Here is an 18,218-nt window from a genome sequence, read left to right as displayed (position 1 = left end):
GTTGGTGCGCCTCCTGCCCACATTCTTCCAGCAAGGGCTGGTGAAGGTTCCCCCGCAGATTCTGGTTCGGCACATAGGGGCGAACGATTTATGCCTGCTGAAGGGCAAGGCCCTGATTCTTCAAGCCTGAGATTTACAGCTGATTTGGTGTCGCTGGCCCAGAATTGCCATCATTGGGTCCATCCTGCTGCTGAGAGGGACATGGAATGACGGTTGGGATCCCTGAAGATGGTGGTCATCTCTGACCTAGGCAATGTTTTCTTGTTGGTGTATCTGCAAAGGGGCATCATGGAGTGTTTTGCTGCATAGGTTGGGGGGAGGGTGACTAAGCAGAGGCTTGTCGCCCTCCTGTGGCAGTTCCGGGTGGGCACTCCACTGGGGGAGAGGACAGGTGAGCATTCGTGGGCACCGTTTCAGGTGACTGGTAAGGCCCGAGGCTCTCGGCTCCGGGTTTTGTGGCCCCGAGTTGGGAGATAAGGCTTACCTCTGAGGCTGACCCTCCTCACCCACTCGGGTTCCGTGGCTCAAGGGGTGGTGACAGGGGAAGGTCTCCCAGCCCAGAATTGGATGGATCGATCTGCAGGGTGGCTACAGTAGACGCCATGCCTCAGACGACGAATGCCTCACTCTATACCTGTCATGATTACTTGTTTTCTAGGTGCCCGCCAGTGCTTCCTTCGCAGATTGTAATATGTCAATAAATGTGGCCCAGTTTTATCCCAACTCTATTTTTGTTGTCTCATCATTTCTCCCCCCTATGCACCCGCAAGTCCCCTCACCCCGCGTCCGGCTTGCCTGGACGTGGGGGGGGATGTTGCGGGTGGAGGGGGGAAGGGCGGGGCAAGATCGAAGGCCATTTGCCCTCGCTCCCGACGCCCAGGTGGGGTGGGGGCTGAGCTGGCCGATATTTAGGCCGCCCCGCCCCCTTTCCTCATTCATTCTGGCTTTTCTGGTTCCCTCCTTCCCACCCAACATGCAGTGTGGGTTGTAGTGGTTGCCCTGTTGGGGGCCGAGTAGGAATTTTGCTCTTAGCCAGATTGGCCGGCTATGGGTTTTTTGCCTACTTCATACTGCTGGTGGGATAGGGAGTAATGTAGGCTAATTGGTTTCATCCAATTGCTATTTTTATCCGGCCACATAACTGTACTGGTGGTTCCGGGTGGGCGCTCCACTGGGGGAGAGGACAGGTGAGCATTCGTGGGCACCGTTTCAGGTGACTGGTAAGGCCCAAGGCTCTCGGCTCCGGGTTTTGTGGCCCCGAGTTGGGAGATAAGACTTACCTCTGAGGCTGACCCTCCTCACCCACTCGGGTTCCGTGGCTCGAGGGGTGTTGACAAGGGAAGGTCTCCCAGCCCAGAATTGGATGGATCGATCTGCAGGGTGGCTACAGTAGACGCCATGCCTTAGACGACGAATGCCTCACTCTATACCTGTCATGATTACTTGTTTTCTATGTGCCCGCTGGTGCTTCCTTCGCAGGTTGTAATATGTCAATATATGTGGCCCAGTTTTATCCCAACTCTATTTTTGTCGTCTCATCATTTCTCCCCCCTATGCACCCGCAATCTAATTCTGCTAATTTACAATGGAGTCTCCTTTGGAATATAGCAGCTTTCAGGTCAACAGCAGAGTTTCCAGGGAGATACAAATGGTATCCTACTGATTTTTGAATGTTGTCATTGCTGTCAAATTTATGCCCATTTATTCTTTTGCATAGAGACTGGCCTATTGTCCTATGCAGATTGCAGAACAGCATTTCTGGTAGATGATAAATTATGCAGGATGATATGCAGGTGAATTAATCCTTGACAATTGTGGTTGATATTATTAGAAAATATACCAGTATACCAGGTGATAGTATACCAGGGTGCATATGGGGAAAGAGCTGGCATCTGGCGGGCCTAATCCCTGTGTTTGTGTCTCTGTTATGTCTACTGTTTGGGGGCTATCTATAAGCAAGGACAGGGCTGTCTCCCAAAGGACTATGAGAAGGAAGTATCATTGTTTATGGGTCCAGAAGTAAAGAAGTCAAAGTGGCACAGCTTGGTGGCCAGATGTGCTTTAGCATCATCTGGAATAATATTCCTAAATCCTTTGAATCCATTTTTGTTGAGTCAATGAAAGATAATATCATAATAAATGTGTTAGTCTTTAAGTTGCTACAGAACTGTGGATTGCCACTATAAGGAGTGCAGGATAACTAGGAGGAGATATTGCCCACAGAAGACATTTGACAATGATAAAACAGGCATTCAAATGTGCACTATATTGTTTGAAGAGCCATGTATTATATTCATGATACAAAGCACAAGTTTCACATTCTCAGGAAATAAGCTGAGAAGCAGAATTCAGCTAAGCAAAAATTATTACCTGCTGTGTCCAACTGGTGCATTTCTCAACAAAGCAATATCATTTCATATTGTGAGTGACTCCACCTCTTAAAAGGGGGGATAGGGGGAAAAAAAACCTTGCCTATAACTTATGTTCTTTCATTGCTTATCTATGCTATGCCAAGTGAGAGCATTCTGGAATTCTAGCTAGATACTTTTCAGTCACACACCCTCTTCAATGCACACACATGCATTGAGCAGGGGATTGGACTTGATGGCCTTGTAGGCCCCTTCCAACCCTACTATTCTACTATTCTATGATTCTTAAGAAGAGATCTTTATCTGTAAATGCCTCAAGGGGCAGGGCAAACATGAATTATCCTCAATGACAATTCTAATGACATCAAGGGATGCACTCACCCTGAAGTCTGCTTTCATCTCCAAGGCCTGGAACATATGACCGTGCCCTTTGCAGACCCTGTAAATTTGATTCTAGATGTGCAGTCAATAGTTTTCTTTGTTCTCTTAGCAGTTTTATCTTTCCATCTGTGAAAACACAAACACTTTCTACGTTTAGTGTGAATTGTGTTGAAAATTATATATCTCAAACTGAATAGTATGTTTTGCTTTTAGATGATAATCTACTTTAACCAAAAGTACTGCTGAATTATGCCACAATATTCATTCATATCCCACTTTATTATCATAAGATTAAGTTCTTAAAGAAAGTTACAATCCAAAACAATCCAAAACAAATAACAAATCTTTATTGCCTTAGCCAAAGGTCAAAACAAGCAATAAAATAGGCTGGATACTGGTTGGCACATCTGCAAGATGTCCAGATTGAACTGATCCAGCAACTGGACCACATCAAGGAAATCTACAAATGCCAGGTAGACTGGCATCAGCAGAACGCAACCTGCTTTGCTGTTGGGGACAAAGTATGACTCTCCACAGAATATGTGCAGTCCAACAGTCCTTCTGTCAAGCTGGATCACTGATACAAGGAACCCTTCTCTGTCCCTCAGCCGATCAATCCAGTCACTTATAAAATGGACCCCGATACTATGAAATTTCAACCAGTTTTCCATGTGTTCCAGTTAAAACATTACCATGCCAATCCCTTCCCTGGTCACACACCTCAACCACTGCCTCCTGTGCAGGTGCAGGGTCACTGCCAGGTACTGGTGGAATATGAGAGCAGCTGCCCCATTTGGTAAACTACTGAATTATTTATTATTTATTTATTGCATTTATATCCTGCCTTTTTTCCTCTTTCAAGGAACCCAAGGCAGCTTACATTATCATCCTCCTCTCCATTTCATCCTCAAAACAACAACCCTGTGAGGTAGGTTGGGCTGAGAGTCTGTGACTGGCCCAAAGTCACCCAGTGAGCTGCCATCGCCGAGTGGGGACTAGAACCCAGATGCCTTTTGCATCCCTGCAGAGGCCATGGCATCTGGCCCCATCACTTCCTGGCATATAGAAGGGGAAGAAATGGAAGCAGTGACAGATTTTACTTTCTTGGGCTCCAAGATCACCGCAGACGGTGACTGTAGCCATGAAATTAAAAGACGCTTGCTCCTTGGGAGGAAAGCTATGGCCAACCTAGACAGCATAGTAAGAAGCAGAGACATCACCTTGCCGACAAAGGTCCGTCTAATCAAAGCTATGGTTTTCCCAGTAGTAATGTATGGCTGTGAGAGCTGGACTATAAGGAAGGCTGAGCGCCGAAGAATTGATGCTTTCGAACTGTGGTGCTGGAGAAGACTCTTACGAGTCCCCTGGACTGCAAGGAGGTCAAATCAGTCCATCCTAAAGGAAATCAACCCTGAGTGCTCATTGGAAGGACAGATAATGAAGCTGAAGCTCCAGTATTTTGGCCACCTAATGCGAAGAGAAAACTCCCTGGAAAAGACCCTGATGCTGGGAAAGACTGAAGGCAAAAGGAGAAGGGGACGGCAGAGGATGAGATGGCTAGATAGCATCACGGATGCAATGAATATGAACTTGAGCACGCTCCGGGAGACAGCGCAGGACAGGAAGGCCTGGCGTGCTATGGTCCATGGGGTCACGAAGAGTCGGACACGACTGAACGACTGAACAACAACAAGAGGCCATGATAGGCTACGTAAGTATTTATGTAGCCTATCACGGCAGGCTAAAAAAAAAAAATGCGTATGCAAATGGCAGCTACGGCGGGCGCTATTTGCGTTCCCCTTTATTTTCGCCATAATAGTCTATGTAAATATTTACGTAGACTAAGACGGCCAAAAATAAGGAATACAAATGGTGGCGGCCATAGCCGCTGCTATTTGCGTAAGCAGTTGTTTTTGTTTGTTTGTTTTACCCAGAGCCCTCCATGGCCGGAAATCCAGCTGTGGACGGCTTTGGCCTGGGCCTGGCCAGCTGCTCCGCGGAGCCGCCACAGAGCACAGCCAGCCAGTCGAGGATTCCGGAGGGGAGGAACAGAGTGCCTCCCTCCCATCAAGGATTCCGGGGGGAGGGACGGAGCGCCTCCCCCCCCCCACCGCGAAGCAGATCCGTGGAACGGTAAGTGACTTTCGTACATCCCTAGCTAAATCATTCAGCAACTTCCTCCCAGCCAGGCTCTTCCCCCTTTCCCCTGCAGGGAAAAGCTCATACCTCTGATCAGCAGCTGACCAGATCTAAGAGCTTGTCCCTGCCTGGAGAAGGGATGGAGCCTGGGTAAGAAGTTGGCAGGCCATATCCAGAAGCCCATCATGCCATATCCAGAACCCCTGTGGGACACATCCAATCCACAGGCCTGAGGTTTCCCATTCCTGCCCTAGAAAACCGGTAAGATTCATTTAAAGAAGTCTCCCAGCCTTGCAGGAACTATAAGCTTCAGGAACTCACCAAGTAATAATTATTTTGCATATAAAAAGACCAATATTACTGAATGAAATATCTATACAAAATACTGTTCTGCACATCCCACTTCTCCAAGCACTAAGAAGTTCCATGGGCAGTGCTTAGTTTGGTTTGGTTTCCTTTAGAGAAGAGATCACTGGAGATTTAAGGCTTTTCTGTAGTATTTGAGTTTGTTTACAAAATAAACAAGTTGAGCATAAACAGAATTATATAGCATAGCATTCCTATAAAGCAGCAAATCCACTGCCCCACATCAGATTCCCGCAGAGACAGCCCCCCAGAGGTGCTTTCCAGAGCTCAAATGTAGCTCTCGGTGCCTTTTTCTCTGTCTCACTTCAAACTGCTCCTGATCCTTTGTTGTTTTTACACACAAAACACATGAGACAGAGAGAGAGAGAGAGAGAGAGAGAAAGAGAGAGAGACTGATTTAGGGTATAGCATCCTTTTCATGGGAGGAGGGAGAAGGTATGCCATCTACTTGTTCAGAACCCTCAACAAAGGTCTAGCTATTTTCTGGCTATTGAGAAAGCATCTATTGGCCATTCTGGCCAATTAGTTGAGCCAGTTGTCTGAGAAAGGATATGGATGCCACAAACCATTAACAACCTTAAGAAGTCCTTCTGGTACCTGCCACTAACCAAAACTGTCCGATGCCTACTATGGAACTCAAGGGGATACATTGAGAATGAAACCATCCATGTCTGCATTGCCCCATCCCGTCATTTGCATATCCACAGGCTGGTTTGATGCTAGAACGTGATATAATCCTGTAACTGGCCCTTTACTGAGACTGTACTTACCACTCACACTGCCTGGCTGGGTGGCTGCAAGAGCCTCAGCTTCTTCTAAGTCCTTCAAATTTGATTTCAGACTGGCAAGCAAAACTTGTCGTTGTTTTGAGAGCTCATCTATTTCCTTTTCTACAAAGTGAAAAATATTTTTAAAGCTTTAAGAGGTAAAAACATACAAATATATTACCTTTAAATTCTAAATCACGCAAAATAATATTTAAAAACAACAACATCCATTTATTTTAAAATTTAAATTTTCCAATAAAAATCAACGAACACAAAAACAAGTTGGCACATGGCTCTTCTGTGAAGAATAAATACCAATAAAGGTCTAAAATAGTAGAGGTTATATAAAATACTAATAAAAATTATAAAATAGAGGATATATACATACAAAAATAACACAGTGTTGCAATTCTATCATAAGGGAAATAAGCAAAGAAAAAGAAAAAGGAGTGATTTATCTCAATAGGTCATTCTGTAGGCTGCCATGTGAAGCTGGGGGATCCTTTAACAATTGTACTTCCACTTATATATAATATTCTTTTCTAAAAGTAAGACTAAGGGTGCTTTCAGATGGAGGGCTCCTAGTGCTATAAATTAGAAGGCATTATGCAACAATTTGTTCTTTTTCTCCTTAGTGGATTTTCTGCATTAAGAAAAATGTTGGAAGAAATGTTGGGAAAACATGAGAGGGCTACTGTACCATTTCAGGCTGTGGATTCTGTTTATGCTTTGTGATGTGGCTTGGGCTGCAGGGTTCTGCTATGGATCACATATGGAGCAGAGATCAGGTTAGGTCAGGGTTCTCAGGAAGCAAGACAAAAAGAAACCAGCACCACAGAAAACTCCAACTGGTGCTGGAAGCTTGACACATTTGTCTGTATGTTGCTCCAACAAGGATCAGAGCAAAGCTGAAGTTTAAATATAAGTGTTGTCGGATTTAGGCTGGTTGGGACTGGCCTGAGTCCTCAGAGTCAGGACAATAATGCAACCTCCTCTGGATGCAGGGGAGCTAGCCCCTGAAGTATTTCTAGAGAACTGGGACCCAGGGAGATGGAAGCCTCATGATGATTTTCCAAGCTCCCTGAACCATTAACACTGGAGCCTCTTCCCCTGAGAACAAGGGGACAGAGTCCTCTAAGGATGAGGATTCAAGTCCTGGTCCAGGATTCCTAGGAGTGGAAGAAGATGACATCTGGACACACACACCCCCCATAAAATTCTGTGACTGAGGCAGGCTGATGATACAATAAAAACCTTATCTGGAAGCACCCTGCATTATTAAGGACAAGGAAACTCCTTGGATAGTTTTGTCTGTGATAAATCATTGTTTGCATTAATGCTGAAATAAATCAAGAGTATATCATATAGAACAGTGGTAGACAACGTTGCACCCATGGGCACCAGTGTGCCCTTGGACACCCTTCTTGGCATCTGCCAAGGTGTTCTATCCCTCCTACTTATTATTATTAATTTTAATAACATTTCATACCGGCAGCTGAGAGTGCTTCAAAGAAAAGTGAGGGACCCCAGCTGCTGCCATCTTTGTTTCTTATTAATGTCTCTGGGCCACATGTGGGGCCCAGAGACATTCTCAGGAAATGAAGATGGCAGGTAGTTGCAGGCCAATGCTTTTATCTGCAGTGCAACCATTTTATGGTGGTGGTGCCCAGGCCAGTTTCTCAAATTGCCAGATGCGCCCATAAGCCCAAAAAGGTTGGCTACCCCTGACCGGTTTGACAGAAAGTGATACTGAGGAACTGAGCTTCAGCATACATGGCCACGTGTGAGTACTGTGTGTGACTGGTGTTTTCAAAAACACACACACACATTTTACCAAGGATGTGAAATCAAGGCCGGTTTGACAGAAGATTTCACATCCTTGGTAAAATGTGTGTGTGTGTTTTTCAAAACACCAGTCACACACAGTACTCACACGTGGCCATGTATGCTGAAGCTCAGTTCCCCAGTATCACTTTCGAACTGGAAAACAATCACAAGCTAATAATCACTACAATCTAGAACCAACTGACAGATGATCCTGAGATAAACGCCCTCTTGGAGGCAAAAGTAATAAAGAAAATAGACAAGGGTGTGGATAAAAGACTGCCCAATTTATGTGTGTAAGGAACAATTTATGTAAGAAAATAAAATTATAGATTAGAACCTGCTCTTGGGCTGCTATGAGCTCACACTTTAAATCCACTGTGTTAATAAGGAACCCCAACTGGATATGTTACTACACAATAATAGATGGTAGTATAAAAACTGGGGTTTGTGGCACAAAACAACACAGAACTAGCTATCACAGACCAGCAACACCCTGTTCCATGAATGGAAGGGAAAACAGGTCTTCCTGTGGCCTTTTGCTCTACCCTTCCTGTGACTTTTGTCGCAGCCGCCAGGTGAAAATCTGTATTTCTCTGGCTGCTTCCACCAAACCAGCCTCAAAACTCTCTAGATCTCAGGTATCTATTTTAGGTAGTATGGATTGGCTATTAGATGTGGGATGGATAGCCCTCCCTACCCCCAAATAAAGAGACCACAAAGTTTCAAATAACAATGTTTGAAGTTTACTGAAGAAAAATATCAATAAGAAAAAGTTTTAAAATCTGAATGGATACACTCTCATACACAACCCATATGACCCACAGAATAAAACAACCACAGATAAATGCATCCAGCTAACTTAACTAGATAGTCCCTACTTTATCCAGGTCCCCTCAAGCAATATCTCACTGACCTTAGTCAATTTCTCCCAACTTGTTCTCCAGTTCCAGCAGTTCTGACTCTTTCTTTCTCTAGGACTCTGTCTGGACTTCTTTCCTTTTCTCTTTCTTTCTTCTTCTGACTCTCTGCCTCTGGCTTTTATTTTTTGAAATTACTTTTTCTTTTCCCCATCTCAAACTAATCAGGAGGTTAGTTCTTGTTCATTTTTGCCATCTTAGTTTCTGTTTCCCGAGTTGAAACTTTTCTCTTTCTTTCTTCCTTTGACCTCCTGTTGAACTTTATAACCTCCCACTCCTGGGCTAAATTTCCCAATTTCTATATTCTAGCGATACTTTTGACCTCTAAACTATTAACCTTTTGACTGAAACTGACCAGCACGCATACTGTCAGGTCCAGGCTGGAAGGCAGGTGTCGCTGACCAGGACCAGGAGGGATGGAGGTGGGTGGAGCCTCCTCTCTTTGGGAGAGTGCATCGGCTTTTCCATTCTTGGTGCCAGGCTGGTAGGTGACTCAGAACTTCAAAGTGAGGAAAAAACAAGGGCCCAATGAGCTTGACATGGCTTGAAGCATTTCATGGTCTGGAAATGTTCTAGATTCTGGTAATCCATGAGCACCTGTTTGGGATGCAGTGCTCCTTCCAGGAGATGCCACCACTCCTTAAAGGCTACCTTGATCGCCAGCAACTCTTTATCCCAGACATCATAGTTCCTTTCTGTGGGAGTAAGCTAGTGGGAGTAGAAGGCACATGGGTGGAGGAGGCACTGTGGCCCTTGGTGCTGCGACAGGACTGCTCCAAGATCCTAACTGGAGGCATCGGCTTCAACCACAAAGGGGTGCACCAATATGGGAGCTGTGGTGAAGGCTGTCTTTAACTGATCGAATACATCTTGCACCACAGGGGTCCAAATGAGCTTGGCATCCTTTTTGAGCAGGGCTGTGATGGGGGCAATGATGCAGGAGAAGCCCTGGATGAAGTGCTGGTACAAATTGGCGAAACCTATAAACTTCTGAACCCCTTTCACGTCCCTGGGGGAAACCCAGTCCATGATGGCCTGGACCTTCTGTGGGTCCATTTGAAGCCCAGCTGGGGAAATGATGTAGCCTAGAAAGTCCATGGTCTCTTGATGGAAGGTGCATTTCCCTAGTTTTGCATATAGTTGGTGCTCCCCGAGGCGGTGCAAGACCATGCGGACATGCTGGAGGTGACCTTCAGGGGTTTCAGAAAAGATCAAGACATCATCCAGGTAGGCCACCATGAAACAATCTAGCATATCATGGAGGACAACATTGACAAAGTGCTGGAAGGTAGCAGGAGAATTATGAAGTCCAAAAGCCATCACTAGGTACTCGAAATGGCTGTACCGGGTGCAAAACACCATCTTCCATTTGTCACCCTCCCAAATTCGCACCAAATTGTAGGCTCCCTGCAAATCCAATTTAGTGAAAATCTTGGCCCCCTGTAGTCGTTCAAAGAGCTCCGGAATAAGGGGCAGGGGGTACCAGTTCTTGACCATGACTTCATTTAACTTCTGGTAGTCAATGCAGGGATGTAACCCCCGGTCCTTTTTCACACAGAAGATTGGGGCTCCAGCTGGGGAGGTCAAAGAGCATATGAACCCCCAAGATAACCAGGTTATCTTGGAGGAATTCCTGCACAGCTTCTAATTCAGGGGCTGCAAGCGAGAATATCCACCCAAATGGAATCTCTGCACCTGGCTGCAGATCAATGGGACAGTCATAGGGGTGATGTGGAGGCAGGGTCTCAGCCCCCTTCTTCTCAAAGACGTCCGCAAGGTTTTGGTACTGAGCTGGGAGGGTGACTGCCTGGATCTTGGGGCAGGGATTCCCACACAGTGGTACCACGAAGCATGGACAGAGGTGCCTTTGGGGCTTGTGGATCCCCCACTCCCATACTCACCGGGGACAGAAGCGCTGACTGGAAGCAGATCTCCTCGCAATGAGGAGACTCAAACTTGAGGGCCTGCTGGCTCCAGGAAATACTGGGGTCGTGTTTAATTAACCATGGGATCCCCCAAACTACTGGATAATGTGGGGTCCTGGTGAGGTCACAAGATCAGTTCCTAATGACCGGGAGTGTCCAGCATCACCAAGGGGCATGTCTTGTGCGTGACAGGCCCGGACAACAGGGGTGAGCCTTCGAGCCCCTCCACTGGTACAGGAGTGGGCTTGGCTTGACTAGGGATATGGAAATCCTTCGCAAAGGACAAATCCATGAAGTTGGAGGAGGCCCCAGAGTCTACCATGGCCCCTACTTGGATGAGCCTGCCTTGAGGGAGGAGAAGCTGGATCAGAATCAAAAAATGGGTGTTGGAAGTAGGGGACCCTGGTAGACTTCCCCCTAACGCTGCCGGGGTGGGCCATTTTCCCTAGCACAAGACTTTGGCAGGGCAGGTGGAAGCATAATGCCCCCCTGGGCACAGTAGAGGCAAAGATCCAGGTCTCGCTGCAGCCGCTTCTCAGTGTCCATCAACTGACACCAGGAGCCATTCACCTGCATGGGTTCTGGTTGGAGGGGGTGTCTTGGTTCCCCAACCCAAACCGGGGAAGTTCTGCCAGGACTTGCCCATCATGTCGTTCTTTATCCCTTTCCTTCAGGCAATTGTCAACGTTGACACAGAGAGTGATGAATGCTGGCAGCGTAGCAGGAGGGTCTACTCAGGCCAGCTCATCCTTGATGGTGGAGTTCAGGCCGAGACGAATGGAACCGCTGGGCAGCCTCATTCCACAGCATGTCAGCTTCCAAGCAACGAAAGTCGGCAGCATATTCAGCAACCGTGCAGTGCCCCTGCTTTAGGGTCGGGAGGGCCAGCTCTGCTGCGTAGGCCTAGTTTATATCTCCAAACATGACCTCCAAGGCCTGCACAAAGTCAGCCAGGTTCTCCAACTGAGAGTCATTGGCCTCCAACCACAGGGAGGGCGACGCCAGAGCAGCCCTTGAAAACAGGCTTATGATCAGATACACCCGGCTGCGCTGCATAGGGTAGGGCACATCTGGAACAACAGCTGACATTAATGAATGCAGCTTCTTCTGTTAGCTGTTGAAGCATTCCAGCAGGGGAGCAGCTGGGGCTCGACAGGACAGGGGTGCTGGAGCTGAATAAAATCTGGGAGAAGCTTTCATCTACACATCTCTAATAAAAAAGGAAAAGACTACCAATCTGCATATAAACAAGTAGTATTAAGATCAATATACTTTTTGTTTTGCATTGAAATACAGAAGGCGTAAGAATTGCTGCTTTTTCCTATGCAGTTGTAAGCCTTGTTACTGTCAGGTCCGGGGTGTGGGCAACAGGCGTCTTTGGCAAGAACACCAGGACCAGGAGGGATGGAGGTGGGTGGAGAGCAGAGGTTCCCTGGGCAAGGGTCAGACCCAAACAAGGCATGGCAGGACCAGATGCAAAAGCCGCGTCCAAACAGGCAGGGGTCAAGAACCGGCAAGGCGTAGCCGGAACACGATGCTGCCACCACAATGACTCGTGTTGCTGTGGCAAGGTTTGAAAGGAAGAGGAAGCTCTTTATAGGGCTCCCTGAGGCTCCCAGCCGGTCTGCATTGGAAGATCTGGGAGCACCCGCAGGGCCAGGGCCTAAAACTGCAAATACTGCGAGCCAGCCTGCCTTCTATGTTTGGCCCCCAGGAGGTGCTGCAGAGCTTCCCAGGTTCAGCAGATCCTGACACATACAAACAAAAAGGATTTAACCCCATAATATCCTACAACCAAATGGAATACCAAAACTGGAGGATGCTTCTGTGTCTTCACACTAGCATAATGCTTTGAGTAGATACCAGAGTTTGGGATTTGTGGTGGGGCTTTTGGGGGGTTAACTAGGAACCCTGACTGGAAACCTGTCAGTTACCAGCAGGTTTCCAGCAGGGCCAGAGGTGAAAGCAGAGTCCAAACAGAAAAGCTCCACTCACTTTTCCCTGCAGCCCAACTGAGCAGCTAGGCTGCAGAGAAAAGACCACTGTTGTGGTACTGTTATTAGTGTGTGCTCGTGTGTATGCACACAGACGTGTGTGGCTCCTGACATACCACCCCATATCACATGTGGCCCTCAAGGCCAAAAAGGGTGTGCACCCTGTCTTAAATGATTGAAAATATCAGTACCTATGGTGTTTCTTTTCCTCATCGAAACTTGCAAAAGGGGCTGACTTCTACTAGATCTTTAATGAGAAGCATAACTGCTTTGTGTATAGATACTCTGTCAGATTGCTGATACGATATTTGTCTAGGTGGACTTATCCTAATTTAATGTATATGTTCTTGCATTTACCACGCATATATTTTTCTGGTAAGCCAGCTTCCAGAGTTTTTGCTGTTTGCAGTTCCTGCAGATTTGCTTCTAGATTTGCAGCCAATAGTTCTCTTTGTTGTAGTAGCTCCTTTACTTTGTTCTCTGTAGAAAGAGGAAAAGTTATGTGCGTGCAATAGTTTTAAATAATTCAAGAGGCGGACCCTATAATATGGAATATATAAGAAAGTAGTTAAAAGCAGACATTGTCTCTGTATTAATGAATACGCATTTCAAAAATATCTGCAAAGCAAGGCTCAGAGGAGTCTATCATTACAAGCTCAACAAAGCAAATGACTGCTTGTGGAGTCTGAATCATGGAGGATAAGGCTATCACTCACCGTGTTCACACGATTGGTGGCAATCAGCATGGCTTAAATAAATCATCGTAGTTTGAGGCACATGCTGGCTGCCACCGTGAATATTCAAGTCACTGCAGGCAGTCGCTGCGGCTTATCATGACTTGCGAACCTGGGCAGGATAGCTTGTTGCTGTCATTTACAAGCCACCCAGAAACCCTGGGCTATTCTTGGATTCTACTAGTCATGATGACTATATATTACTTCCATTATTAGTGGCTGTAAGATTCTCAATACTAGTTGTTGGGAAACACGACCAGAAGGGTAGTAAATTGTGCTCATTTTCCTGCTTTGGGGTTTCCTGTGGGTATCTAATGGGGTACTGTGCAAACAGAATGCTGGACTAAGGCCTTTACTCTCATCCAGCCTGGCTCTTCTTATATTCTCAGGCCCACGTTGCTAATTTTAAATTGGCCTCCGGGCCTAACTCCGAACAGTACTTAAACATGCAATCACTTTATCACATGGGCTTGTTTATGATTTCTCACATAGGTTCACTTGCTGATGTACCTCTCTTTAAATTCACCCATACTACACATTTGCATGTGGATTTCCCTCTCCATCATCGGTTTCCTTCCCAGCGTGACTTGCTTAGGAAAACATAACAAGCTGCTAAAACGGGCTCCGGGGCCAGCCCGGCCATCAGCTTTTGGCTCTGCTTTTGTAACAGCACACCTGTTTTCACCCTGGAGTATCCCAATTGACACGTCTTCCTTTTAACTTCCTTCACTTTTCCCCCTAATGTCTTATCTTTGATTAGATTGAAAGCCCAGTCTGTTATTTTTTAACTTTTTGTACAGCACCTAGTAGTACAGGTAACAACAATAACAACAATAGCAACAATTGCCCACTGTGAGTAATTGTCATTTTGGAGAACCCCACACAGACAGATCATATCAGGGCTCTTAGAAATGTTGACACAGCCCACAGAAAATAGGACTGAGGCAGAGCAAAAGCAGGTTGTGGCCAAATGAATCAGTGCTGCATGTGCACAAAATATAAACACCTCACAGCACTTACCAGTCATTTCCGATGGCTGTGTAGCTGCAAGAGCCTGGGCTTGTTCCAAATCTTTCATATTAGATTCCAAGCTTGTTAGTAATAGGCTTCTTTTTTCTGACAGCTTGTTAATTTCCCTGTCTAAAATAACACATGAATATGAAGCTGCTTTATCCCGAGTCAGACCTTTGGCCCATCCAGCTCACTATTGTCTATCAGCTGGCAGTGGCTTTCCAGAATTTCAAGTAGGGGTCTTTCCCTGCCCTACTAGGAGATGCCAGGGATTGAGCCTGGCATCTTCTGTACGCAAAGTATGGTTGCAACAACAGCAACAAGTGCCCACCATGAGGTCATGATGATAACAATAATATTTATTTATTTATTTATTTATTTATTAAATGTATTAATCGCCCATCTGGCTGGTCACCCAGTGCTCTAATGTGCTCTACCACTGAGCTGCAGCCCTTTTCCAAGCTTCTGAGCCATGAAACAGGCAGGGTGCTCACCTGTAACTGTAGTTCTTCGAGTGGTCATCTGTGCATTCACACATTTGGGCCCTGCAACTGCGCAGGGCCCTGTTCAGAAAACTTCTAAAGCTGAAGAAAAGGTTTTTGGAGGGAAACCCCCACCCCGCCGTCTCCTGCGCATGTCCAAGTGGGTTCCTGCCTTCCTCCTCAGTTCCTTGAGACCGACTAGCTGGCCTCGTTACAGAGGAAGAAACCTACTCCAGTACTGGCAGCAATAAGGATATAAGAAGGCACACTTGTGAGGGAGCACGAGGAGGCCCAGTGACAAAGCATCTCGGTCCAGTGACAAAGCGTCGGCAAACAAGCGAGTTAAGCAACTGTGTGAGTTTAGCAGCAGGGTGAGGAAGCCAGGGCAGTCAACTCTTTCCTCCCTATTCTGTACTCACACTAAGTAACTGTAAATAAATAACTATAAATTATTTCCCTACCTTCTTGTAGTTGAAAACTAAGTTCTCCAAGGAAAACACACCCAAATAAAAAACTAGTTATGAAGATAGAAAGCCAGCAGGGGAGCGGAGGCTATCCGGTGTACTGCACTGAGTGTACAACTATCTACCTGCTGGATGGAAGTCGTGAGTGTGTGCTCGGTGAACTGAGCTCCTGGCTCTTAGGGAACAAGTTCATTCCCTTGAGGCGAAGGTTGCTGACCTGGGGAAGCTAAGAGAGGCAGAGAGGTTGGTGGATGAGACCTCCAGGGACCTATTAGCTGTGTCCCACTCCCAGGGTGACAGCTCCTTTGCTGTCATGGAGAATGCAGCTCTCAGGGAAGGAGGGCATCATTCTGAGGAAGAGGGAAATGATCCCTTAGAAGGGACCCATTCCTCAGAAGATGAACAAATATCCTCTCACACCGAGGATGAGCCTCCGGGGGGAGGGGGGCTTGTGGTAGTGGGAGATTCGATCATTAGACACATAGACAGCTGGGTTTGTGATGGGTGTGTCGATCGCATGGTGAATTGCTTGCCTGATGCAAATGTTGCCGATATCATACGCTGTCTAGATAGCCTAGTAGATAATGCTGGGGTGGAGTCAGTGGTCATGGTCCATGTTGGTACCAGTGATGTGGGGAAATGTAGCCGTGAGGTCCTGGAAGCCAAATTTAGGTTGCTAGGTAGGAGGTTGAAATCCAGGACCACCAAGGTGGCTTTTTCTGAAATGCTACCTGTTCCATGAGCAGGGACAGCTAGACAGGCAAAGCTGAGGAGTCTCAATGCATAGATGAGACTGTGGTGCACTGAGGAGGGGTTCAGATTTGTTAGGCAATGGGGAATGTTTTGGGACAAGCTGGGCCTGTACAAGAGGGATGGAATCCACTTGAACCAAAATGGAACCAGATTGCTGGTACTAAACATAAAAAGAGTGGCAGAGCAGCTTTTAAACTACACTCTGGGGGAAAGCCGACAGGAGCTGGGAAGCATCCGCTTTGGGTTACATCCTCCGAAAGGGATGAAGATGACAATGTTTTTGATTGCCCAAATATAGAAGGGGAGGAAATAGGCCAGGAGCACATAGTAGAACATAATAGCCAATCAAAGAGGCCAATGTCCCAAAGCAAAAGATGCACACGCCAGAGGCATCTGGGGAGGGACACCATATATAGGTGTTTTTATGCAAATGCTAGACACCTCCACGTCAAAATGGGAGAGCCGGAGCGCTCGATTTTAAAGGAAAACCTGGATACAGTGGGCATTACAGGCGTACTGGGGGAGCTGTTGCCCTCTACATCAAAGAGGGCATAGAGTCAAGTGAACTACAACACCTAAAAAAGGAAAAGGCTACCAATCCACATATAAACAAGTAGTAGTAAGATCAATATACTTTTTGTTTTGCATTCAAATACAGAAGTCATAAGAATTGCTGTTTTTTCCTATGCAGTTGTAAGCCTTGTTATTGTCAGGTCCAGGGTATGGGCAGCAGGCATCCTTGGCAAGAACACCAGGACCAGGAGGGATGGGGGTGGGTGGAGAGCAGAGGTTCCCTGGGCAAGGGTGAGACCCAAACAAGGCATGGCAGGGCCAGAGGAAAAAGCAGTGTCCAAACAGCCAGGGGTCAGTTACCAGCAGGTTTCCAGCAGGGCCAGAGGTGAAAGCAGAGTCCAAACAGGCAGGGGTCAAGAACCGGCAAGGCGTAGCCGGAACACGATGCTGCCACCACAATGACTCGTGTTGCTGTGGCAAGGTTTGAAAGGAAGGGGAAGCTCTTTATAGGACTCCCTGAGGCTCCCAGCCGGTCTGCATTGGAAGACCTGGGAGCACCAGCAAGGCCAGGGCCTAAAACTGCAAATACTGCGAGCCAGCCTGCCTTCTATGTCTGGCCCCCAGGAGGTGCTGCAGAGCTTCCCAGACTCAGCAGATCCTGACACATACAAACAAAAAGGATTTAACCCCATAATATCCTACAACCAAATGGAATACCAAAACTGGAGGATGCTTCTGTGTCTTCACACTAGCATAATGCTTTGAGTGGATACCAGAGTTTGGGATTTGTGGTGGGGCTTTTGGGGGGTTAACTAGGAACCCTGACTGGATGTCATTACACAGTAAGAGGTAGCAATACAAAACTTGGGCTTTGTGGCACAAAGGTGCACAAAACTAGAATAACACTTTAGCATAGGTTTTGAGAGGTACTAGAGTATGGGCTTCATGGCTGGGTTTTGGGAATGTTAAATAGGATCCCCAATTAGATATGTCATAACACACTAACACATGTATCGAACTTGGATTGGTCTGATGTCATGCAGTCCTGACCACAACCACCCCCTCCGACATTTTGTTTTTCTCAGTGCAGAGAGGCAAAGAGCTATGTGCCTCACTGTGCATGGAGAAAAGGACTAGGCTGGTAATTGGAGGAGTGATTCCTCCAAGAGCCGGCTGACCCCCCAGCTTCACATGCCATTCATAATCATTTTTCTGTCAGGGACTGTATTCTCCCAAGGGTAATCTGTTGGGGCCTGCATGTTAGCAGTAGGTGGGGCCGAAGCTAGCGATGGGCAAGGCCAGAGCCAAAAGTAGGTGGGTCACCCCTTTCCTCATCCTCCTTCTGCTAACCCATTTTCTCTCTCTCCCTCTTCATTCCTGCCAGGGAAGAGACATATCACTCTTGCCAGAGCTCTGAATTGATTGCATGCTGAGGGCTTCTGAAATTAGGCTTAGGGCCACATGAAATTGGGCCAAGGGGCTCCTGCAGCCTAGGGGCTGGAAGTTGCCCACCCTGCTATGGCCTTTCTCAAGGGTGGGGGCAAGTCTCGCGTCATTGTTCCTTGAAGACTACAAC

General features: G+C 46.8%; 1 protein-coding gene across 1 annotated transcript in view; it reads right to left on the bottom strand.

Annotated features, from left to right (window-relative positions):
- Positions 1-18,218, bottom strand: part of CCDC7 (coiled-coil domain containing 7) — a 360,733-nt gene that overhangs the window by 178,513 nt on the left and 164,002 nt on the right. Inside the window, exons 27-31 of the mRNA XM_084859830.1 lie at positions 14,440-14,559; positions 13,043-13,165; positions 9,555-10,340; positions 6,026-6,145; positions 2,751-2,876 (exon numbers count right to left, since the gene is read on the bottom strand). Coding sequence (XP_084715956.1) covers positions 2,751-2,876; positions 6,026-6,145; positions 9,555-10,340; positions 13,043-13,165; positions 14,440-14,559 — 1,275 coding nt within the window. The remainder of the gene's footprint in view (positions 1-2,750; positions 2,877-6,025; positions 6,146-9,554; positions 10,341-13,042; positions 13,166-14,439; positions 14,560-18,218) is intronic.

This window comes from Heloderma suspectum, chromosome 5 (assembly GCF_057233095.1).
Source record: "Heloderma suspectum isolate Gila_16-S chromosome 5, 16-S_ref, whole genome shotgun sequence".
Classification (NCBI taxonomy): domain Eukaryota; kingdom Metazoa; phylum Chordata; class Lepidosauria; order Squamata; family Helodermatidae; genus Heloderma; species Heloderma suspectum.
Note: the sequence above shows the minus strand (reverse complement) of the source record. Positions and strands in the feature narration are given on the sequence as shown.